This window comes from Neofelis nebulosa, chromosome 2 (genome assembly GCF_028018385.1).
Source record: "Neofelis nebulosa isolate mNeoNeb1 chromosome 2, mNeoNeb1.pri, whole genome shotgun sequence".
Taxonomy (NCBI): Eukaryota; Metazoa; Chordata; class Mammalia; order Carnivora; family Felidae; genus Neofelis; species Neofelis nebulosa.
In genome coordinates this window covers 222,023,800-222,045,086 of record NC_080783.1, presented here as the reverse complement: position 1 = coordinate 222,045,086, position 21,287 = coordinate 222,023,800, and the positions used below count along the sequence as shown (strand labels likewise).

Below are 21,287 nucleotides of genomic sequence, written 5' to 3'. Positions count from 1 at the left end.
GATCCACGCGCTCCTCAGCCCGCTGGCAGTTTGCACCCGCTCCCTAAGCCCGGCCCCTCCCCTGCTCTGGCCTTCGGCGGCCTTGGGGCGAGCGAGTGCCTTGCAGGGAGGAAAGCTAAGGCGCAGGCGCAGCCGGGGGGCGTGGCCAGGCTGCTTCCGTGCGCGCGCGCAGGGCACACACGCGGATCTGCTCAGCCTGGCCCTTCTCGACCGGTCCTGGCTCTGCCGACTCCAGCCATGGGCCCTGCCGCAGCCTCGGTGAGGGCGCGCTACCTCGTGTACTTCCAGTACTTGGGCACGGAGTTCAAGTACGTCTTCAGGACCTCCCATTCATGCCCGCGGCCTCCAAGTGTATCCCGGCATCCTAGGTGGGGCCGGGGAGGTGGCGGGGGAGCTAATTTAGGACTCGACGCCTGGGAAGGGAACGGGCTTGTGCGGGGCGGGCCTCCGTCAGCTAATCTGAGCCCGCCTCTGCCCGCAGCGGGGTCGCGGCCATCAGGGGCTCCCAGCGCGCCATCGGGGTCCAGAACTACCTGGAGGTGAGCTCCGCCGGCCACCCCCTCAGAATGGAAAGAGGGAGACCCGGGGAATGGGCAGATGGGAGCCCCCGGGTCTCTGGGCTCCGGCCTTCGCCCTGCGCTGCCCACCCCGCCCCAGGCGGCTCTGTCCTCGCAGGAGGCTGCAAAGAGGCTGAATTCGGTGGTGCCGGTCAAGTTCACCATCTCCAGCCGCACGGATGCTGGAGTCCACGCGCTGAGCAACGCGGCTCACCTAGACGTCCAGCGCCGCTCAGGCCAGCCCCCCTTCTCCCCCGAGGTCCTGGCTGAAGCTCTCAATGCCCACCTGAGGCACCCGGCCATCCGGTGAGCACCTGTCTGCTGTCTCCAAACTGGTCCACTGTGGGTGGAGACCACGAGTCAGGAAGGACTTGGTGTCTGCACAGAACTTGGGAATGATGGAGATACCAAGGGGACACTTGGGTCCGTGGGTGCATAGGGGTCATTCTGGTATGCCTGATCGTGCTCCCACAGGGTACTGCAGGCCTTCCGAGTACCCGCTGACTTCCATGCCCGCCATGCTGCCACATCCAGGACCTACCTGTACCGCCTGGCCACCGGCTGCCACCGGCCCGATCAGCTGTCTGTGTTTGAACGAAACCGATGCTGGGCACTACGGGCAGGGTGAGCGTGGATGTGAGGGAGCAGGAGAGGGTTGCCAGGCACACCTGGCTGGCTACTCCCTCCTGACCACTCACCTGTCTCCCTGCAGCAGCTTGGATGTAGATGCCATGCAGGAGGCTGCCCAGCACCTTCTAGGGACACATGACTTCAGTGCCTTCCAGTCAGCTGGCAGCCCAGCCACGAGCTCAGTGCGCACACTGCGCCGAGCTTCTGTGTCCCCTGACCTAGGCAGCCCCTTTGTCCTCCCCCAGGAGAACAGGTAATGAAAAGCACCTTGCACACTGGCCAGAGGCTGGGGGAGCTGGATTTAGATTTAGCACCTTCCTTGGTGAGGGTGGTGCAGGACACAGCTGGAGTTGGGTGTCCGTCAGCAACCTCACAGGGGAGATGCTAGTCAGCTAAGTGGCATGGCCCCAACAACCATGAACCTACAGCTGTGCCCTCCCCGCCCTGGGCTGGGGTCCTGCCACACTGGGAACAGAGAATGCGTTCTCCAAGGGCTCCCAGCCCTGTCCAGCCACGGCTTGTGGACTAGTAGATGGATCTTGGCAGCTGCTGAAAACACTTTGCTGGAAGAGAAGCACCAGGCCAGTGGTCCCAGCACTACCTGGCAGGCGGTTGGTTCCACTGTTTCTGGGGCCTCTGGCCAGATGTCGGCTGTTGGCTTCCCAAACCTTCTCAGTCTGAGCCTGCACTGAAGGGAGGAGGAACTTCTGCATGATCAGCTGAAGAACCCCTACCCTGGGCCTTGGGTCTCTGGTAGATGAGTTGGTCATGCTCGCCTCCCTGCCCCAGAGCTGCCCTAGGACCTGTGCCTCAGCAGCACCTCCACCGGAGAGCCCTGTCTCCACTGCCTAGGCCTCTCAGAAGGCTCTGCAGCCCCTCCCGTTCACAAGGTCTCTCCCAGCAGCTTCACTTGAGGGCAGGGTGGCCAATGGAAGCCCCTAGGGTGGAAGAGAGAGTGGAAACCAGTCTTTCCTAGCTCCCTCCCCCTGCCCCCCTCCTCTGGGGCCACAGTGCAGACTGGGGGGTTGTCCTGGCCCAGGCGTCACAGGTGCCTCTATCTCTAGGTTGCAGTTCTGGAACCTGGAGTTTGAGAGCCAGTCCTTTCTGTACAGACAGGTGGGTTTTGCCTGGGCCTCCAGGGATGGGGGCGGACCCGAGGAGCTGGGTCACTATGGCAGTCTTGGCCTCGGATTGCAGGTTCGAAGAATGACAGCTGTGCTGGTGGCTGTGGGCCTGGGAGCTCTGATGCCCGCTCAGGTGAAGGTGATTTTGGAAAGCCGGGACCCCCTCGGCAGACACCAGACACGTGTGGCCCCGGCCCACGGCTTATTCCTCAAGTCCGTGCAGTACGGGAGTCTCGGTAAGGGTAGACAGCCTGGAAAAGTCCCTGCATGCACCCCAATGACTGAGCCCCTCCCAAGGTGGGGTGCTTGATGGGAGGAGGGGCTCCTGGTAGCAGCACAGCTGCAGCTCTCCTCTGTCCTAACAGGTGGGAATCCAGCCTGTGTTGAGCAGGAAAGCCAGGGCCCTGGAGGCAAGGAAGCCCCAACCAAGTTGGACAAAAAGTCTCCAGCTGCTCCCAAAAGCAGGCAGCCTGGAGTGAGGGGTCTCCTTCCCCTGGGCCCTTAGACCCAAGCCATACTCCTGACCCGGCCCCTGTGATCAAGTTCCCAGTAGGGAGGGAGGCTGAGGGGGCTCGCCTTAGGGAGCGGGGAGGGCCCTGACAGGCAGGGGCTCTGCAGCCCAGAGGAAGCTGTGGCCTGGACAGGCCCAGCCCCTGTAGAAAACCTCCTGTGCCCTGCAGGATTCACCACATGGGAGGCACAGATAATCCCCAGATGCCCAGGTGAGATCAGGGCAGCTGTGACATACTAGGCCCTGCCACTGGACCCTGCCCAGCTCTGCATGCCATGGAGCAGGAGGGACCAGCACTTGGCCATCCGGAGCCACAGCAGGCTTCCTGCCTCCCACTGGCCCGTACCTTCCAGAAGTCCCCACCTTCCTGGGTACCCCGATCTGCCCCAGGTGGGCTGCTCTGGGTAGACTGCAGGAAAAAGGTCTGGTCATCAAGAAGGGAACACCCATGTGGTCTTTGGTTCTGTTTTTACTGGACAAAATACCTCAGGAGCAACCACCCATCTCTTGGGGGCTCAGGAATAGAAATAAAGGGTGATGAAGTCCCCAGGCCTATTTCTTTCCTCAGCCAGAACTGGCCAATCACGTAGACACATAACGCTGGTTGTGTCCTCATCACAGACAAGTGCTGTGACCAGCCGTGGGCTCCACATCCAGGGACACAGGGAAGACCTGAGGCACAGACATGGCTCTAGAGGGAAGCCTAGGGCCCTCTGGCTGGTGATCAGCTGGCGGCCTGGGGTAGGCCCTTCTTGAGCAGTGACGTGAGGTGACTTCCCAACTCTTCATCCTGTAGCCAGATGCAAGAGGGGGCAGTCATCTCACCTTCCCTGACCACCATACCTGGGCAGAGCAAGGTGATGGGGTAACCCCGCCTATCCTGACCTGCCGGGTACCGGGCCCTGGAGGCCACTCACCTGGTAGGTCCAAGAGACCAACAGCACCTTGGTGCCTGGGTCCTCAGAGTGGGCCGCGGCTTGGATAAGGATGGACTCCACGGTCACGGACCCGTCGGGAAGGTGCTGCACGCAGTGCTCCTTGAGGACGCTGTGGGGAAGCACTGTGAGACCTGCCTCGTACCCCTCTTCTTACCCGCCCCAGGGCCGGAAAGGGTTGGGTACCTACCTCTTCAGGTGGCTGTAGACCCGCATGGCTGTCTCCTGCTCCTTGCGAGGGTCGTGCAGATGGACACGGCAGGTGAAGCGCAGCTGGTGCTCGGCGAGACCCAGCTCCTTGAGGGCCTGCTCTGAGGACACTAGCCGGAAGTTCTGCGGGACAGGGGCAGGTCAGGGGGCATGGAGCGCCCGCCCCCGCCGTGCCCCCGCCCACGCGCACTCACACTGTCTTTCATGATCAGAGTGCCATGCAGGAGCCGGGGCTTTTTGGCATCAGGGAGAAGCCCTGTGGAGAAAGGGGCGAGGACTGGAGCTGCCATCGGGTCCACCCGCTGAGCCGCTCCCCTGCCCTCCCTGCCCTACCCTGCCCTGCGTACCCTGTGCCATCTCCCGCTTCAGCAGCCCCAGCGAGATGCCTACAGGGATGCTGGGGCTTGTGGGCAGTGTCACCGTCTCACCATTGGCTGGCATGTAGCAGCTGACCCCTGGGCCGGAGGGGGAGGGGCAGAAAGCCTGTCAGGATCAGCTGGCTCTGCCCATGCTGACCCCATGGGCAGACCGTGCCCCACACCCCATGGCAGCCCGCGCCCCCCCATTCCTCCCACATCCCGTGGCAGCCCACACCCCCCCGTGCCCCCCCAAGCCCTCCCCACACACCCCCCCCACCCCCCACCCCAACCTACGGAACTCCTGCTCAATCTTCTGCTTCAGGAACTCCATCTTCTTGGCCTCCCCATGCACCAGCAGCACGCTCTCGGGCTCCGCCTGGCCCACCAGCTGCATGATACCCTTGGCGTCAGCATGGGCACTGAAGGACATGTACTCCACCTGCATCTTGACCTCCAGCTGCAGAATCACAGTGCACACAGGCCCTTACCACAAGCAAAGGCTCAGAGGGCTCCCAAGCGAGCCAAGGCGGGGCCCGTGGAGCTATCAGGAAGTGGGGACTCACCACCTGCCGCCCCTCCATCTCCAGCTTGCGCTGCCCACTGAGGATCTTGTGGCCCACGGTTCCCTGCACGCAGTAGCCAGGCATGATGACCTGTGGGGCAGTGAGGCGTGGAGCCGGCGGCCACCCTGCAGAGGACACCCCCCCACCCCCACCCATTCCTGCCTTGGGCTTTCTCTCTGTCTCTCCACCCCACCCCTGCTGCCTGTCTAAACCTGAACCTTTGATGGCCCCTTCCCCTTGCCAGCAGTTCCCCATCCCAGGCCTGAGTAAGCACGTCAGCTAGGGAAGCCAGAAGGCTTTACTGCCCGATGCAGAGAGGCCGACACACAGCAAGGGTGGGAGCTGCCTGGGTCAGACACAGGGCCCTGGGATACTGAGCCCCGTCCTGACAACAGCAGTGTCCCCAAGCCGGGCGGAGCCTCTGCTCCCCCACCTCTGCCCAACCTCATAGGCCCTCCTGGGAGCTACACCTGGAGCCCAGATCCCTCACCATGTTCTTCTCATTCCCTGCCCACTTCCGGAAGATCTGCAGGGACTGGCCGGCATGCAGCATGCCTGGTGTGGCAAAAACAACCTGCAGGGCAGGCAGGGGACAGTCAGGGCAGTGGACACCCACCTGCCAAAGAACCAGCACTGGCCACGAGTCCAGCCCCTCCTCTGCCCTCAGAGTCTTTTGACCCTGCCCCCACCACCGGCCCCATCTTCTGACCACCCCCCCATCTTTCCCTCAGCACAGTGCACCCCACTCCCTGAGGGAGACCTGCAGGCAGGGACCACTCACATGTCCCAGACACGGAGAAGGTGCACACATGTAGACAGCCAACGCTGGCTGCCTCGGCCCAACTTGGCTACCACGGGCACAGGACAGCCATCCCCACCCCCTCCTGGCCAGGGCCTCACCATCGGACCCGGGTTGTCAGCAAATGCTCGGTCGAAAGCCTTGATGTGCTTAAACTCAAACATGTTCCTCTGGACAAAGGTCTTCCGGATCTTCTGGTTGGTCCAGGTTATGAAGAGCTTGTAGTAGTGGTTGGCCTTCTCCGTGAGGCCCGTGGAAAAGTAGATGGGGGCCTTCAGGTTCATACGCTCCCTGTGGACCGCGCCAGGGCCACGGTGGAGGAGCTGCCGGGGCAGGGCCAGCCCGCGTCCCCCTCACACCCCAGCCCAGGCTGCATCCGTGAAGGAATCACCCCCTGCCTGCTCCCTCCTACACATCCAGGTCCCACAGAGGGGACGTAGGCACGTGACTGGGGGGCCCGGTACAGGCAGGCGCCCCAACAGATGTCACGTACCCTAACTATACTCTGCCTAGAGCTGGACATGGACATGCCGCTGGCACCCACTCAAGCCAGGGCTCCCAGAAACCGACTGGCTACCACCTACCAGAAGGTCTCCAGCAGGATGCAGAGCTCCTGAGCGCGGCCCAGTGCGAACACAGGGATCAGCACCTGCAGGGGAAGGGCAAGGCTGGCTCAGGCAGGAACCCCTGGCCATGCTGCCCACCCAAGTTAAAGCCACCTCTGATCACAGTGGGCAGGCGGTGGTTCCCTGTGGCTGCCTTCTCAGGAAGCGGGTACTATAAACACTGGCCCTGCTGGCAGCTCTGATGGCCAGGGCCTGCGTCCACTGAGAGGGCATGGCCAGGTATCCCCGAGAGTCAGAGGCCCTTTGCAGGCCACAGATAAGGCCCCCACGCTCTGCCCTCAAGTCCTGCTCCCAGCCACAATACATCGAAAACTGACTGCGGTGGATGCTCTGGCCAGCCCTGGGCTGGGATCTGAGATAAGGGATGAATAAGAACCCCCGTGGTCTTCAGGGAAGTTTTTCTTCCTAATGCTGAGAACACATTCCTCCCTACACACCCAGAACACATGGCACCCGTCCCCTGACATGCCGGAGGTGGCGAAGGACCATGTAGCATGGTCGGGTGGGCACAAGGCCCAGAGCCCCGCCTGCACCAGCTACCTTCCCGCCACGCTCCACAGCCTCGTGGACCTTCTTCAGGAAGTCTCGCTCCCGGCAGCGCTTGGAGTCCCGGATGGTCGTGGCATACGTAGATTCTGTGATGAGCAGGTTGGGGCGGCATTTGTCAATCCAGGCAGCTCTATGACAGAGGCGGGCGTGGGCCAAGGTAGACAATCCACATGGCTGCAAAGCTAGGCTTCAAGGCTTAGGAGCAACAAAACGGACCCCAGCCATAGCCTCCCTTGACGCTCTGACAAGCAGGAGGAAGAGACTCTGCCACGCACAGAGGACACGTGGTGGACACTGAAGGCACCCAGCACACCCCTGTGCATCACTGCACTCCTAGGGGGTCCACACAGGAAGAAACAAACACATAGCCTACTCACCCCAAATGCCGGTCCGGGGTCATATTATAATCACCCTGGCAAAGAATGTGGCAATAAGGCAGGTGCCTCCTCTCCCCGGCCAGGCAGTCCCTCCAGTGCCCCAGGTGCTTCCACTGACCGTGTAGACCACAGACTCTGAGCCCACTTTAATCTGGAACATGGCTGCCCCCAGCACGTGGCCTGCATAGTAGGCCTTGATTTCGAGCTCATCATCCACCTACAGAGAAGAGGCCTCAACTCAGGTCTGCAGGCTATGCTGGGTTGAAGACGATGGCAAAGGGGCCAGGGAGGTGGACACTGGGGAGGCAGAGGGCAGAAGGGAACATGGTTCTCATCACGTTTCATCACGTTTCATCATTTCCTGTTTCTCACACACAACGTCCAGTTCTCAACCAAGAGCAACCAGACATAAGAGACGAGACACCACCACAGAAAGCAAAACAACAGTCTAGAGAAGCAGACTCAGAGCTCCTAGAGTTTTCAGACATGGACTTTAAGAGGGCTGTGACTAATACATTCAGAGACATAAAAAGGACCCAGGATGTTGACCAAAAAACTAGGAATCTTTTTTTTTTTTTTTAAGGTTTATTTTTGAAGGGAGAACAAGCAGGGGAGGGGCAAAGAGAGAGGGGGACAGAGGATCTGAAGCAGGCTCCATGCTTCAGCAGAGAGCGCAACAAGGGGCTTGAACCCACAGACCATGAGATCATGACCTGAGCTGAAGTCAGATGCTCAAACAACTGAGCCACCCAGGCACCCCTAGAAATCATTTTAAAAAGTGGAAATCTAAACCAAAAATCATAATAACTCAAAGAATTCAATATATGAATTTAACAGCACATTGCATATAATCAGAGTACTAATGCGCTAAAATATATAGGAAAGACTATCTAGCACGAAGCACAGAAAGACAAAAGCGTCAGGGAAGGTCTGAAGTGAGAGGCCTAACATTCTGCCATCTGGAGCCCTGGGCTGGAGGAGAGCAATAGGTAGGAGTAACACTGGAAGAACCTGATGAAAGACATCAGGTCACAGATCCAAGAGGCTTCACACCTGGGCAGATTCAATGAGAACAGAACAACATTCAGGCCCATCGTAGCATCCAAAAATCCACCCCCCAAAATCCAAAGAGAAGAACACAACCCTACAAGCAGTCTAAGATTAAAGATGCTCTTCCAAACAGTGAATAGAAAGACACATCCAAAGTACCAAGAAAAAAATGACAGCCAAACTAGAATTCCACACGTAATGAAAAAAGTCCTTCAGGAATGAGGGTGAAGCAGACCCATCTGCAAACAAATAAAAGAGATTCGTGGGGGCGCCTGGGGGCTCAGTTAGTTGAGCATCCAACTCTTGATTTCGGCTCAGGTCATGATCCCAGGTCGTGGGACTGAGCCCCATGTTGGGCTCTGCGCTGAGCATGAAGCCTGCTTAAGATTCTTTCTCTTTCTCTTTCTTTCTCTCTTTCTCTTTCTTTCTCTTTCTCTCTCTCCCCCGCGACCTCTAAAAAATTTTTTTAAATAAAAACAAAAATAAGAATAAATAAATAGAATGCATTACCCACCGATCCACACTGGTGTTCTCTAGCAGGAAGACAAATTAGAAAGTGAACAACACAAGAAGTAGAGAGGGTAAACACAGAGAAGACTTTGTCGGAATTAGTCAAGAAGTCCTGCTGAGTTTCCCGTGTACCGAGCAAATCAAAGTCAAGGCGAACGACAGCCGAAGTCAGGGAAGGGACAAGCAGATTTACGACGTTCTAAGAGCTTTCCCATACATAGAGGTGAAAGCTCCAAGTACCTTAGAGCATCGTCACAAATGCGTTTTGTAGCCTCTACCACTACAAGAATGAGAAGAGCATGAAGTTATCAACCAAATAAAAGAGAAGCACAAATTTTAAAAAATTAATCCGAAAAAGGCAATAATGGAAAGAAGAAACATAGAACAGACAAGTCAAATAGGAAGCAAATGGTAAGAAGGTAGAGCTAAGCTCAAAGTTATTAAATGTGGAGTCCAAACGCTCCATCTGGACAGGTTATCAAGCTAGATTTTTTAAAAAGAAAAAAAAAAAAAAAAAAAAAGGAAGAAAGAAAGAAAGAAAAAGAAACCAACACCTCTTTTGCTCAGGCCCATGGTGCCAGCAGGACAGGCTAGTGTCAGTCCTCACACTGCCAGGATGGTCCCCAGCCACAGACAAGATTAGAAGCAGCAAAGCCAACAGGACAAGGAGGCCCGTGGGGCCTGAAGGCCAACCCTTGTGGAGGCGCTTCCCATGCACAGGGAATGTGCCGGAAAAAGTAGGGGTTGAAACCAGACAGCCAGATTCTGCCATCAGGAAGTGTATCAGGGTCCAGCTGATCAAGAACGACAAAAGAAATCTCAGCCTTTGTACCCAATGATGGCTGTTTGAATTTTATTGAGGAAAATTATGAAGTTCCGGTTGCTGGATTTGGTCACAAAGGTCATGCTGTCGGTGACACTCCTGGAGTTCGCTTGAAGGTTTTGTCAAACTAGCCAATGTCTCTCCTTCGGCCTTATACAAAGGCAAAATGGAAAGACCAAGATTCTAAATTTAATGGTGAACACATGACAGTAGGAAATTTCCATACACAAACAAAAACAAAAACAAATTACATGCCACTTAAAAGAGCTACATTTAAAACATGATGCAGGGGCGCCTGCGTGGCGCAGTCGGTTAAGTGTCTGACCCTTGATTTCGGCTCAGGTCATGATCTCACAGTTCATGACATTGGGCTCTATGCTGCCAGCACACAGCCTGCTTGGGATTCTCTCTCTCTCTCTGCCCCTCCCCACACACACATGCACACTGTCTTTCTCTTTCTCAAAATAAATAAACTTAAAAAATAAAAACAAATTAAAAAAACATCTGAAACGTGTTGTAGTAAAGTTGAAAAAAAAGCAATGGAAAAAGCCATGCCATGCAAACAGTAACCAAAGGTGGGAAAGGCAGGGATGGTGTAATGTTACCAGAAACACAGACTTTAAGGTAAGAAGCGTTATTAAAGATAAATACACATACTTGTATTGACAAGACGTTCAGCCAGAAGGATAAAACAACCCAAAATATATAGGCATCCAATAACAAGCGAAACCCACTGACTCTAAGGAGAAACAGACAAATCTACAATCCTTGGGCTAAGTTTTACCCAATTTGATTGCATTTGCCTGCTTAAAACCTTAACCTTCCTCCGCGACCCACATATGACACTTACCGAGACAAAGCCCAAACTCCACAGCTAGTACTGGGTGCCCTCCAGGGCTTGCCCGTCTCACTGTCCGGTCTCCACCTTCTTACATGTGTTCAGACGCACGGCTGGGTGAGCAGCAGAAGCTCTGTGCACTTGATGGGCACTCTAGCGCCCCCCTCCCACCCTGAATCTGGGCTGGGTCCCTACATGCTTGCCCACTGCTGCCTCCTAGTGGCCCCGCAGTATCAGACAGAGAGTGGGATGGGGTCTGTTAGGACCCTGACCTGGACCGTCTGGTGGAGGTGGACAGCTACCACCTTTTTCATACAGTCTTTGATCATCTGGGAGGTAAAGAAGTTGGCCTCGCCCTTCTTGTCCACAGCAATCTTGCGGTAGTCCTCCAGCAGGATGGGGCAGATGGCCTGGGTGGGGTGGGTCATGTAGATGGGCCCGTCGTAGCCCACCATCTCGCTGAAGTAGGGGAGTGCCCCACAGTGGTCCAGGTGGAAGTGGCTGAGGGTGCAACACAGATCAGCCCAGGGCCACTGCTCCCCGAGCAAGCCCGCCCCACAGCCCCTCCACACCAGGGCCCCACCGTGTGTCAGATGCCACCCTAAGTGCTGCAGAGTGACGAGGCAGCAAAACAGATGAAAACTGCTACCTTCCTGGAACCTACAACCTAAGTGTCTAGTAAAGCAGCGAGCGTTAAAGAGGTAATGCTTGCATCAGAGGTGTACGTTTTCTACGGTCAGATAGAAAGTAGCTGAGAAGGGGACAGGGCATCAGGAGAGCTGCCCTCTCCAGCAGATGGATGGAAAGACCCCATGGCACGTGAGCCAGGCCAGGAAGGCACTGGGGCAGAGGGAACAGAGTGCTGTGGGTCCACAAACGGAGCAAACTGCTGCATCAAGCCCATGTCCAAGAAGGGACTGAGTCCACAGGAGCCTCACAGCAGCTGAGGACGAGGCCGCCTTGGGCCACCAGGTCCCTGGCTTGCAAGGTGCGGGGAGAAGACCAGCAGGAGGCCGCTCTGGTCATCTGGCCACATGGCAAAGTTGAAGGTCAGGAAAAGGGCTGGACCCACAAACTGTGGGCTGTCTGGGTGGAGTGTGAGGAAGAGGAGGAAAGCAGGAGCTCCATTCAGCCAGGCTGGGGAGTTCAACCGTCACCAGAGAAGAGCCGGACCATGAGACTAGAGGTCAGGGGCAGGGTGGATGAGGATGTATGGGAAGGTCTGAGGTCTGAGGACTGAGGACGAGCAGGGAGGGTGTAGTCACCGCTGCCAAATGCTGTTGAGAGGCTGAGTGAGGAAGTCTGAGAAGCAGCCCAGGGGTTCAAGGTGAAATGTGCCATCTTTGCATTGGGGGCAGTGGCCTCCCTGCCACAGGCCTATTGCCCTAACACAACCTCATCTTCTTGGGGCACCTGGGGCTCTCATCCATGACACTCAGGGGCAGAGCCAATAGGCACCCACAGCACAGAGCGCCCCTCGCCTCCACAGGGCTGATCAAAGCTTGTCAAGGGGCAACCATGAACACCTATAAGCTCACGCAGACACAGCCTCCAGAACCACCGTTCAGAGGTGGAGAGGGCCAGCCCTGGGGGTGAGTCACATAGGCAACCTGGAACAGAACCTGGGCCCGCAACACCCCACAGCCTGCAGCCTCCACGGGCCCCGGGGGGCTCTCCTGGGCCCACTAGGGCCCCCAAAGTGGGGTTAGATGTGAGCCGACATCACACTATGACCAGCAGCCAATGGGCGCTCACCTGATGATCACACAGTCCAGGAAGTCGGTCAGCCGGCCATTGCGGGTGATGTAGGAGAAATCAGGGAAGCGCCTCTGAGAAGCCAAGAAAAAGGGTCAGAACGCAGCTGCCCTGGGTCTGCAGGTGATGGAAGTGGCGGGCAGCCAGCACTCCAGGGAGTGACTCCCAGGAGTGGGGAATAAAGGCACAGGCTGAGCCTGGGCACTAATACCCCCACCCTGGCAGGCCACACCAGGACCATAGACTGTTCACAGCCTCTGAAAACCCAGGGAGGGGTCAAACCGCCAGAACCAGTAACCAAGCCAGAAGCCCTGCCTGGGAAGCACCGAGCTGCCCCACATGACCCTGCAGGAGCCCGCGAGCCCCTGCTCTGGTACAGATCAACGCTTCCACGCAGGGTACCCCATCTGTCAAGTGGTGGGGCCCAGGGCTGCCAGGGAAGGCAGTGACCCCAGACCCACCTGCCTCCTACCACTGCCCACTTGCCCAAACTGTCCCTACTCTATGGGTCAGAGCCTGAGGCTCTAAAGCCTGGGATCCTACTGAGAACAGCAACAAGGAACAGGCAGCGTGAGGTCCCTCCAGGGACCTCCACCTTCCCTCAGGACTCACGTCGTCATTGAAGCCCATGTGCATTCCGCAGTCCAGCATGACATTCTTGCCCCCGATGGAGACCAGGATGCAGCTTCGGCCCACATCCTGGCCAGCTCCTGAACGGGAAGGTGGGATGAGGTGCTGCCACCCCCTTCCCACTTCCCCCATGTCCGTTTCCCTGCTGCTGCAAGTGATGGCCCCAGCCGCCTGCCTCAGGCCTCCAGTGGGTGCTCTGGGTCCCTGGCCCTGCAGAACCCTCAGCGGGTTGGGGAAACTAGATCCCCACGGCTGCTGTGTGGACAAAGGGTGAGGCAAGAAGCGCTGTCACCTCCACACACAGGCCAGGGAGATGTGCAGGGAAGGGACAAAGGGCCAAGCGGGTTCCAGCCCATGTGCCCTCCCCTACTGCACCTCCGAGCCTCAGGCCCTGCCACTACCACCTAGGTCAGACAGAAAACGCCCCTCACCTCTCGAGGGAGCAGCCTACCTGCTGCCGCTGACCTCAACCGTCAAAGGCCAGGGGATGTGCAACAGGTGTTGGACTGTGGTCCTGGCACTTAACAGGGGCAAGGTGATGCTCCACGAGGCCTCGCCACCCCTCGTGAAACCTCAACTGGGGTGACATCTGAGCTGTGGGGACCCTCCCCCAGGGCCTACTCCCAGAAGGCATCAAGCGCCTCCAGGTGGTGCCACTGCAGAGGGACACTGTGCAGTAGCTTTAGCCCAGCCATGGGGAGACAGGGCCCCAGCTGTCCAGCAATGACCAGCTACAGTGGCCTCGGTGCAGATGCCCCATCACTGCACCCCATCAAGACATCCCCAGTCCAGACTTAACCTGAGTCCTATCCATGTTCTTGACTTCAAGTCCTACCAGCTGCTCCAGCCCCAGCAGGACACATCCCAGCAATCTCTTCTGGCCATGTGTCATCTCCTCTGGAGTCTGGAGGCCCAGGAAGAAAGGGACATACCCTCGCATGATGTCACCAAATGACCTGCTTTCTATCCTGATCCTACAAGCCTCCCTCTACCAGCCACGCGAACCTTCCGTTAACACCACACACACGAGGGTGACCAGGCCATGGCTCAGAGCAGGACCCTGGCTGGTCCTTGAGAAGCTTCAGTCACCCATGACAACAGTAGGCGATCCTAGCCAAGAGCTCTGCCACAGGCCTTGGCCTGAAGGTCTCTCAAAGGCCTGCTCCTGACCCAGCAGGACGATGGCAGTGTCTCAGCTGTCTGCCCACTGCTACATCTTCAGCCCTAAAGCTGTGCCCAGAGGCCCTCCAAACATTTGTGACAGGGGAAAGGGGAGGGCTGCCTCTCTTTACAGAGGACGTGAAATCACAGAAGTCATAGGATCAGTTCACAGGCACATGGCTCCTAAGCACAGGGCCAGGGATGGTTTCCGGACTCCAGAGCTCAGCTCTGAGACACTGGCCACCCGCTCCCACCAGGACCCACAACAATCCCAAGGAGCAAGGATTGAGGCCTGAACTGGGCAGGAAGATGGGGAACAGTCGATGGCACACAAAAAGAGGCAGGACTCCGGAGAAAATAAAAGAGGCGCCATATCCGCAGAAGCTCATGTTCTAGGGCAAGCAGACGATAACCACGTAGATAAGACGCACTGAGTGCGTCATGGAGAAGATTAAGGCAGAGAAGGGAACCCAAAAACTTCTAGAACCATACCAGGTAAGTCCTCCACAAAATGACTTCTGAGTAGTGTGGAGAGGGACAGCCAGGATGGGAGGGGCAGCTGTGCAAAGGCTGTGTGGTAGGACAGCCTTTGGGACTCTCCATATCTGACCAGAGAGCCCATGAGGTACAAACCGGCAAAGGAAAACAAGAGAAATAGTTCTGCTTTGACGGTGCTACGGCCTTGGGAGCACATCCAGGTGCATATCTGGGGTAACAAAAGCAGTAGAAAGAACTGTTCAAGGAGAACAGGGGACAAATCGTGAAGGGGCAGGCTGGAAGGAGGACCCCGCAGAGGCCCCTGGAAGGGAGCCAAAGGCAGGGAAGAGTGTGGGTCACAGCAGCCAGAGGGGACCCTGCGCCAACAGCTGCCAGAGTCTGTAGGAGTGACCTGTATGGCAGCAAAGAGATGTGTACTCTGACCTGGCAGGCGAGGGGCAGGGGCCTTCATCGTGACTGTCAACAGCTCAGGGTCCACACAAAGGACTGGGTGGGCTGTTTTGAGGAAGAGCTCCACCATGAGAAAGGATATGCAGCTGCGTGGAACATCTGTGCAGGAAAATGCTCCCCCCACACAGCCCAGTGTAGGAGGCAGGTTCTGGAACAGCAGAGCAGGAGTGCTGGAAGGATGCCCAGAGACACCTAGAGGGTTGGCCACCAAAATGATAACCCAGTTGTTTCTGGGACTCTGGATTCCCAGTGATCTTTCATCCTTCACAGTGTTCTGCACTGTCTGGGCTTTTAAAAGTGTCCGTTTATATCTTTTACAAAATTCAAAGCTTTTTTTTTTTCTTTTTTTTTTTTTTCTTTTTAGCGTCGCAGGGATCATGTAAGACAAGGGCTGAACTGAGAGTGAATGGCTGTATTGGGTAAACGGGAAGCTGCAGGTAACGGGTGCGAGACGATGGAGGAGGCGGAAGGAAGCAGAGGCAGGGAGGAAAGGCGACCTAAAGCATCAGTCCATGTGGACAAAAGCTGGCGCAGCGACGATGGAGACCCTGTGCCTCTACGGTGACGGCGTCCGGAGGGCAGGCCCCAGGAGAAGGTGCAGAGACAGTCTGCTCAGGCCTGCTTTTCACCGTGAAGAAAGCTGGGGACGCAGCGGGCCGGGACCCGACCCCAAAACCGTCCCTCCGGTGCTCCTCCGAGCTTCTCCACACAGGGCCTGAGCCGGGAGCGGGAGCCGGCCCGAGGCCTCCGAGGACGACAGCTGTGGCCTCTGGGAACCTGGCCGGCCCTCTGCGCCCCCGCGGCTCGTCCCCACACCACCGCCCGGCCCCGCGACCGCGAGGCCGGCCGAGCGCGCCTCACTCACCCAGGGGAGTGACCCTGATCTCGGGCATGCTGTCGGGCGGGCTCCCAGGCCCGGTCGCCTCTGCGCTCACCGAGCCGGCGGGACCACTTCGAAGATGAAATCCCGGACCCAGGACCTCCGCCGCGCGCCACCACAACCCGCGGCACCGCACAGCGCAGGCGCGATCCCAACGGCGCCAGCTTCCGGTGCGCCCGCCGGAAACGCCGGCCCACGCGTTGAGCCTCGGGATTGGGCAAGCGGCAACCAATCCCGGACGGCAGGGCTGTGGTCGGGGGCGGGGCGGCGGGTCCCGCGGCGCGGCGGCGGCGGCGGCGGCGGCGGCGGCGGCGGCGGCGGCGCAGGTGTGCGGAGGGCGGCGGGCTCGGGCCTGAGGCGGGGGAGCAGATACCAACCGAACTGGACAGGTGGGCCTGGGCATCGCCAAGGGGCTAGACGCGGTAGGGGGCGGCCGAGGACTCGGCTTCCACGCCTCCCTGGACGCTGGGCTCTTGCTCAATCCTTGGGCCTCAGCTGGAGCTGGACCCGGCTAGGACTGGGGTCCCACTCTGCCCGAGCCCCGGGTCCCAGCCCGGCGCCACCCGGAGCTCCCGAGTCCCGGGTCCCATCCCGGTGCCACCTGGAGCTCCCTTCCCGAACGAGACTTAGAGAGCTTCCTGAACAGGGCCTCGCTTCTGCCGGCTGGGCCTGGGGTGCCAGGGTGAGTGCCCCCTTCTCCTGTGGGGACCTTCAGCCTGCTCTCAGCCATGGAGCTGGGGTGCTCAGGCAGCTCTCCTGCCGAGACTTGATCTTGGGGCTGTGAGCTGACCCTGGGGAAGCCTTGGCGGTGCCCTGCATCACCTCCTCAGAGCTGGCAGGCTGCCTGCCCCGGCTCCACAGCCAATGTCCTTCCTGTTTCCAAGCTCTGAAAGGTTCCCAGCAGATCCTCTTGGCTGCTGGCTCAGGTTCTGGAGAGGAAGGCCAGGCCCACAGGATGTCTGGTGGCCAGGAACGTAGCCCTGAAGGCTTCAGAGACCATCTGCTCAGTGGACAGAAGACAGGCCCTGAGAGAGGGGAGGGGCGTGCCGGAAGTCTCCAGAGCACCATTTTCCTGAGGCCAGGCACAGCTGTCCCCCACACCTGAAGACAGGGTGAGCTCATCTCTGGGGGCTCCGCCCAATGCCAAGCACGTGGCCCAACCCATGGGGCCTGCAGGGCCTCAGCAGCCACGAGACCCCAACAGATGCTCTTGGCAGCCTGGGTGGTAGACAGGGCAGGGCGTGCTGGCCCATTTCCCCAGAAATGAAGGACCAAGTCTTAAGACATTGAGTTACCTGCCCCCAGAGTGAAGACAGAACCTGCAAGGGCACCCAGGGCACCTAGCCCTGGCTAGGGTTCTTGCCACAGTTTGGGCAGCCTCCCTCCCTCCCTCACGGAGAAGCCCTGCAGGGCTTCCAGCACTAGGGGCCCGGAACCCCCAGGCCCAGTGGGGTGAGGGCTCATCCTGGATGGTGAGGTGCAGCTGAGTCCCCAGGGACCGTCAAAGCCCAACTGCAGTGCTGACCCTGGGTGCCCAGGACAGCAGAGGCTGGGTTGTCCAGTGGCACCCACTCAGTATGTGGGCACTTGAATGTTTATGGAGTGACTGCATTAACGTGAGCAGAATCTAGGGCAGAACTCTGGCCTGGGGCACTTCCGGAAGGTTCCCTGTGGCTGTCTTCAGAGTGTAGAAGGACCTTTGACCCAGCTGCCTTTCCGTGTGGGACCTGTACAGTTCCAGTAGGAAAAGATTGGTGTCTGTCTGTCCGGCAGTGCTGACTCTGCAGCCTCTGCTCTGGCTTTCAGGACGCAGCAGTGAGCAAGGAAGGACTCAGCCCACCTGGCCACCTTTCATGGCCCTCCTCCTCACTCTACTGTCTCTTTTTCCATAGTACTCATCTTTTTTTGCTCACCGTGTTGGAATTTTCTGGTTTTGTTTCTGTCTGACAACCTCCCCAAGAATGTTGCCCTGATAGGCAGGGCTATTTGTCTCATGGGGCGTCCAAGTGCCTGGGAGAGCAATTGGCTCTGGGCAGGGACTCGGCAGGTGTTTCTGCAACTGGCAAAAACAGGTGCTCTGGTGAGAGACAAGCAAGAAATGAGCAGGAACACAGGCTGCAGGTGAGATCGGCACAGCGATGGTGCGAGCCAAGTGACACGACAGGGCCACGCTGACATCTGTGGGCACGTGTTCCGGGCAAAGGGCAGCTTCAGGTCACTGAGTTCAAGCTTGTGGCCCAAGCAGAGTGAAGCAGGCTCCAGGGGAGAAGGGGCCTGGCCGGGGGACGGATCCCACTCTGGGCTTTCTTGGGGGGGTGGGGGGGGGGCAGCGGGATCCCAGCTGTTGCTTTCTGCCCCTCCCCCCACCCTGAAGTAATGACTCAGGGAGCGAGCTGACTCACAGGGACACAACCCCCCCGCCAGCCTGGCTCCCTGTGTGTTTCAGTGTGTGTTGGAAAATGGGCGACCTGGAGTCGGACTTCAACCTGAAAGTTGTCTTAGTCAGTTTCAAGCAGTGTCTCAACGAGAAGGAGGAGGTGCTGCTGGATCCCTACCTCGCTGGCTGGAGGGGGCTGGTCAGGTACACTCAGGGGCACTGCCCTGTGGGCCCCCACACAAAGGTGGGGCCTTTCTGGCCACACTCCCCGCACGCTATGCTATGCACTGTGCACACCAGGCTCCTGCCTGCCCGGAACTGGTCAGCCGTTCTCGTTCGCCAGCTGGCTGGCAGCGCCGAACCTGACCACGCCTGCTGGCACGTGGACATGTACCCCAGGAGGTGGGGGGAAGTCTCCCCTGCACCCGGGGCTGAGCTCCTGCTTCCCCTCGAGCAGGTTCCTGAACAGCCTGGGTGCCATCTTCTCCTTCATCTCTAAGGATGTCACCACAAAGCTACAGATCATGGAGCGTCTGTGCAGCGGCCCACAGCAGGAGCACTACAGCAGCCTGCAGTCCATGGTGGCCTACGAGGTGGGCAACCGGCTGGTGGACCTCGAGCGTCGTTCCCAGCACCCCGACTCAGGCTGCCGGACGGTGCTCCGGCTGCACCGCGCCCTGCGCTGGCTGCAGCTCTTCCTGGAAGGTCTGCGCACCAGCCCCGAGGACGCGCGTACTGCCGTGCTCTGCACCGACTCCTACAACGCCTCTCTGGCTGCCTACCACCCCTGGATCATCCGCCGGGCCGTCACCGTGGCCTTCTGTACGTTGCCCACACGCGAGGTCTTCCTGGAGGCCATGAACGTGGGGTCCCCAGAGCAGGCTGTGGAAATGCTGGGCGAGGCCCTGCCCTTCATTGAGCGTGTCTACGATGTCTCCCAGAAACTCTACACTGAGCATTCCCTGCTGAACCTGCCCTGAGGGCCAGCGGGTGAGGTGGGGCCTGTTTCTCCTTTCCAGAGCTGGGCTGGGGCAGCCAGGACCCATCAGGCCCACCATGGAGATTTGCGGGTGCCCCAGGAATGGGAAATACGCTTTCCCCTGCCAGCTGAGCTACGGGCCCAGCTTAGCCCACTCGGGCTGAGCTTCTGGGCTGCGGCATGGGGGCCGTGACAGAGAAGGCAAGCCCCGGCCATCGCTCCTCCTCGTTGTCTTGCTCTGCCCAAGGGCACCTTGGCTTCACCCTCAACCAGGTTACACGTGTGCAACCGGGCCTTGCCCGGATGGGTAAAGTGCCGAAGGCGGGGAGGGTAAGGGCAGTATCCGTGTTCGTGCAAAACCCTGAAAAGCTGCCCCCTGCCTGTGAGCCAAGTGTGTGAAATGGGGCGAAGTCACAGGTCCCCACAGTGCAGAGACTTCATCCTGCTTGCCAGCAAACTCACCCAGCAGGTGCTTCTCTGTCCCTGGCCCATCTCGGTGCCAGGCCCTGGGTGCAGTGCCTAGGTCCAGGCGCCCGGGCCCCTCCACACGGGGTTGGCCGTCCCCAGGACAGGGATGGAACCCCTGGGCAGCAGCGGACAGGCCCTCTCCCTGTCCCTCACCTCCTTGTTAGCCAGGGTCCCACATGTCCTCAGCGGCAACATGCAGGAGCCAAAGCCCTGAGCGGAGGCCTGCCCTGCCTCTAGTTCTGCACACTTAGCAGCTGCCCCCTGCAGCCACCCTGTCATTCAGGCGCTCCCCCAGGCAGCTGCCTGTGAGTCTGCACAGCACAACTCCAAAGCTCTAGAGAGCCCGTGACTCTGCTGGTCCAGTTCTGGCCTCTCCCTCCCCATCATCCAACAAGATGCTGCATTCCGTCCTCCCCGTCCCTACAGAGCTCAGGAGACCCGGGATGATATGGCACACGGAGAGAGCCTGGACCCTTTTGCCCAGCTGACAGGCCAGCCGTCACCAGACACTTGGGGGCCTAGCGTCTCCTACTGGCTCTTCACTGTGAGCTCAGGGCCCTCAATGCCGAGGGGACTGTATCCACCATGCGGAGATGTGCGTAAGTGTGAACTTGCAGAGACCCTGGGAAAGTGTGATACGGGCGATGGATTTTCAAACATCAATAAATTCCCCTTCTAGAGCAGGTGGTACGCTCCAGGACGGGGGCTGTTTGCTGCGTCAAGCACTAGCTTACTGAAGGGGAGACGTGACCCCGTGGGGGCTTAGGCCCCACTGCCAGGTTCACAGGGCAGTGGCAACCAGGGGGACACGTGGCATGTCTCGGCCAGCAGGGGGCAGGGACATGCTGCCCATCTGTCCTTGTGCAGGCTTTAGCTTGCCCCCCACCCCGAGCCCCCGCTGAGGTCCACATTATCCCCATTTTGAATTTTTTTTTTTTAACGTTTATTTATTTTTTGAGACAGAGAGAGACAGAGCATGAACGGGGGAGGGTCACAGAGAGAGGGAGACACAGCATCGGAAACAGGCTCCAGGCTCCGAGCCGTCCGCCCAGAGCCCGACGCGGGGCTCGAACCCACGGACCGCGAGATCGTGACCTGAGCCGGAGTCGGACGCCTAACCGACCGAGCCACCCAGGCGCCCCTGTCCCCATTTTGTAGTTGAGAAAACAATCGCACAAGGGCCTGGGTTGGGAGGGCGGGTCTGAGGCCAACGACACAGCTTGTAAGGAGAACGTGGAAGGGGAGCCGCCTTGTGCCACACGGTGGTTGGGACGGAAAGAGAACACGTATCAGACCCGAACAGCGGTGTCCCGCGCCACCTCCGCCACCTGCGGGTCTGCTGCTTCACCCTGTCCAGCACTACCCTAGACCCAGTAGGGACCGCAGCACCGTGTGGTGCCAGAGCCTGCGAGGACGGCCTGCGGTCCACGAGGACCAGAGAGCCGGCGCTGCACGTATGTGCACACATGCGCGTGCAAACGTTCAGGTGCCACACACTGCATACGTGTCCTGCGTTTGTGTGTGTGGTGTGTGCAGGTACAGTGCATCAAGCGTGTGTTCTGCACATGCGTGCACGTCCCGAGAGCACCATGCAGCGGGGGCCCCTCCCCACAGGCAGCAAAGACCAG

At 58.8% G+C, this 21,287-nt stretch overlaps 3 protein-coding genes and 1 pseudogene across 11 annotated transcripts; 3 read left to right on the top strand and 1 right to left on the bottom strand.

Moving 5' to 3' along the window:
* The first annotated feature begins 133 nt into the window (after nucleotides 1-133).
* Nucleotides 134-3,367, top strand: PUSL1 (pseudouridine synthase like 1). The gene is given in 9 exon segments (XM_058719478.1): nucleotides 134-308; nucleotides 482-539; nucleotides 676-863; nucleotides 1,032-1,181; nucleotides 1,270-1,440; nucleotides 2,252-2,303; nucleotides 2,385-2,547; nucleotides 2,677-2,736; nucleotides 2,739-3,367. Coding segments are annotated over 9 exon segments (1,086 nt in total). The 5' UTR covers nucleotides 134-237; the 3' UTR covers nucleotides 2,912-3,367.
* On the bottom strand, nucleotides 3,274-15,980 carry INTS11 (integrator complex subunit 11). Of its 3 annotated transcripts, XM_058719474.1 has the most exons (18): nucleotides 15,821-15,901; nucleotides 14,500-14,713; nucleotides 12,829-12,926; nucleotides 12,217-12,290; nucleotides 10,734-10,962; nucleotides 7,359-7,457; nucleotides 7,241-7,275; nucleotides 6,855-6,993; nucleotides 6,273-6,337; nucleotides 5,790-5,979; nucleotides 5,380-5,463; nucleotides 4,890-4,979; nucleotides 4,621-4,783; nucleotides 4,315-4,422; nucleotides 4,162-4,223; nucleotides 3,948-4,090; nucleotides 3,740-3,869; nucleotides 3,274-3,612 (listed from the first exon to the last, which is right to left on the bottom strand). In XM_058719474.1, exons 2-18 carry the CDS (start codon nucleotides 14,699-14,701, stop codon nucleotides 3,547-3,549), a joined length of 1,977 nt encoding a protein of 658 aa, XP_058575457.1. In that variant the 5' UTR covers nucleotides 14,702-14,713; nucleotides 15,821-15,901; the 3' UTR covers nucleotides 3,274-3,546. The 3 variants fall into 3 exon arrangements, with proteins under 3 accessions (XP_058575457.1, XP_058575456.1, XP_058575458.1); XM_058719473.1 differs by lacking the exon at nucleotides 14,500-14,713 and having other exon boundaries at nucleotides 15,821-15,980; XM_058719475.1 differs by lacking the exons at nucleotides 12,829-12,926; nucleotides 14,500-14,713 and having other exon boundaries at nucleotides 15,821-15,939.
* On the top strand, nucleotides 9,372-10,308 carry LOC131503892 (small ribosomal subunit protein uS12-like; annotated as a pseudogene).
* A 119-nt stretch (nucleotides 15,981-16,099) lies between the features above and the next one.
* Nucleotides 16,100-20,342, top strand: CPTP (ceramide-1-phosphate transfer protein). Of its 7 annotated transcripts, XM_058719480.1 has the most exons (4): nucleotides 16,100-16,224; nucleotides 18,260-18,416; nucleotides 18,670-19,202; nucleotides 20,086-20,342. In XM_058719480.1, exons 2-3 carry the CDS (start codon nucleotides 18,295-18,297, stop codon nucleotides 19,190-19,192), a joined length of 645 nt encoding a protein of 214 aa, XP_058575463.1. In that variant the 5' UTR covers nucleotides 16,100-16,224; nucleotides 18,260-18,294; the 3' UTR covers nucleotides 19,193-19,202; nucleotides 20,086-20,342. The 7 variants fall into 7 exon arrangements, with proteins under 7 accessions (XP_058575463.1, XP_058575462.1, XP_058575467.1 ...); XM_058719479.1 differs by having other exon boundaries at nucleotides 18,670-20,342; XM_058719484.1 differs by having other exon boundaries at nucleotides 16,122-16,224; nucleotides 18,282-18,416; nucleotides 18,670-20,342.
* The last annotated feature ends 945 nt before the right edge of the window (nucleotides 20,343-21,287 follow it).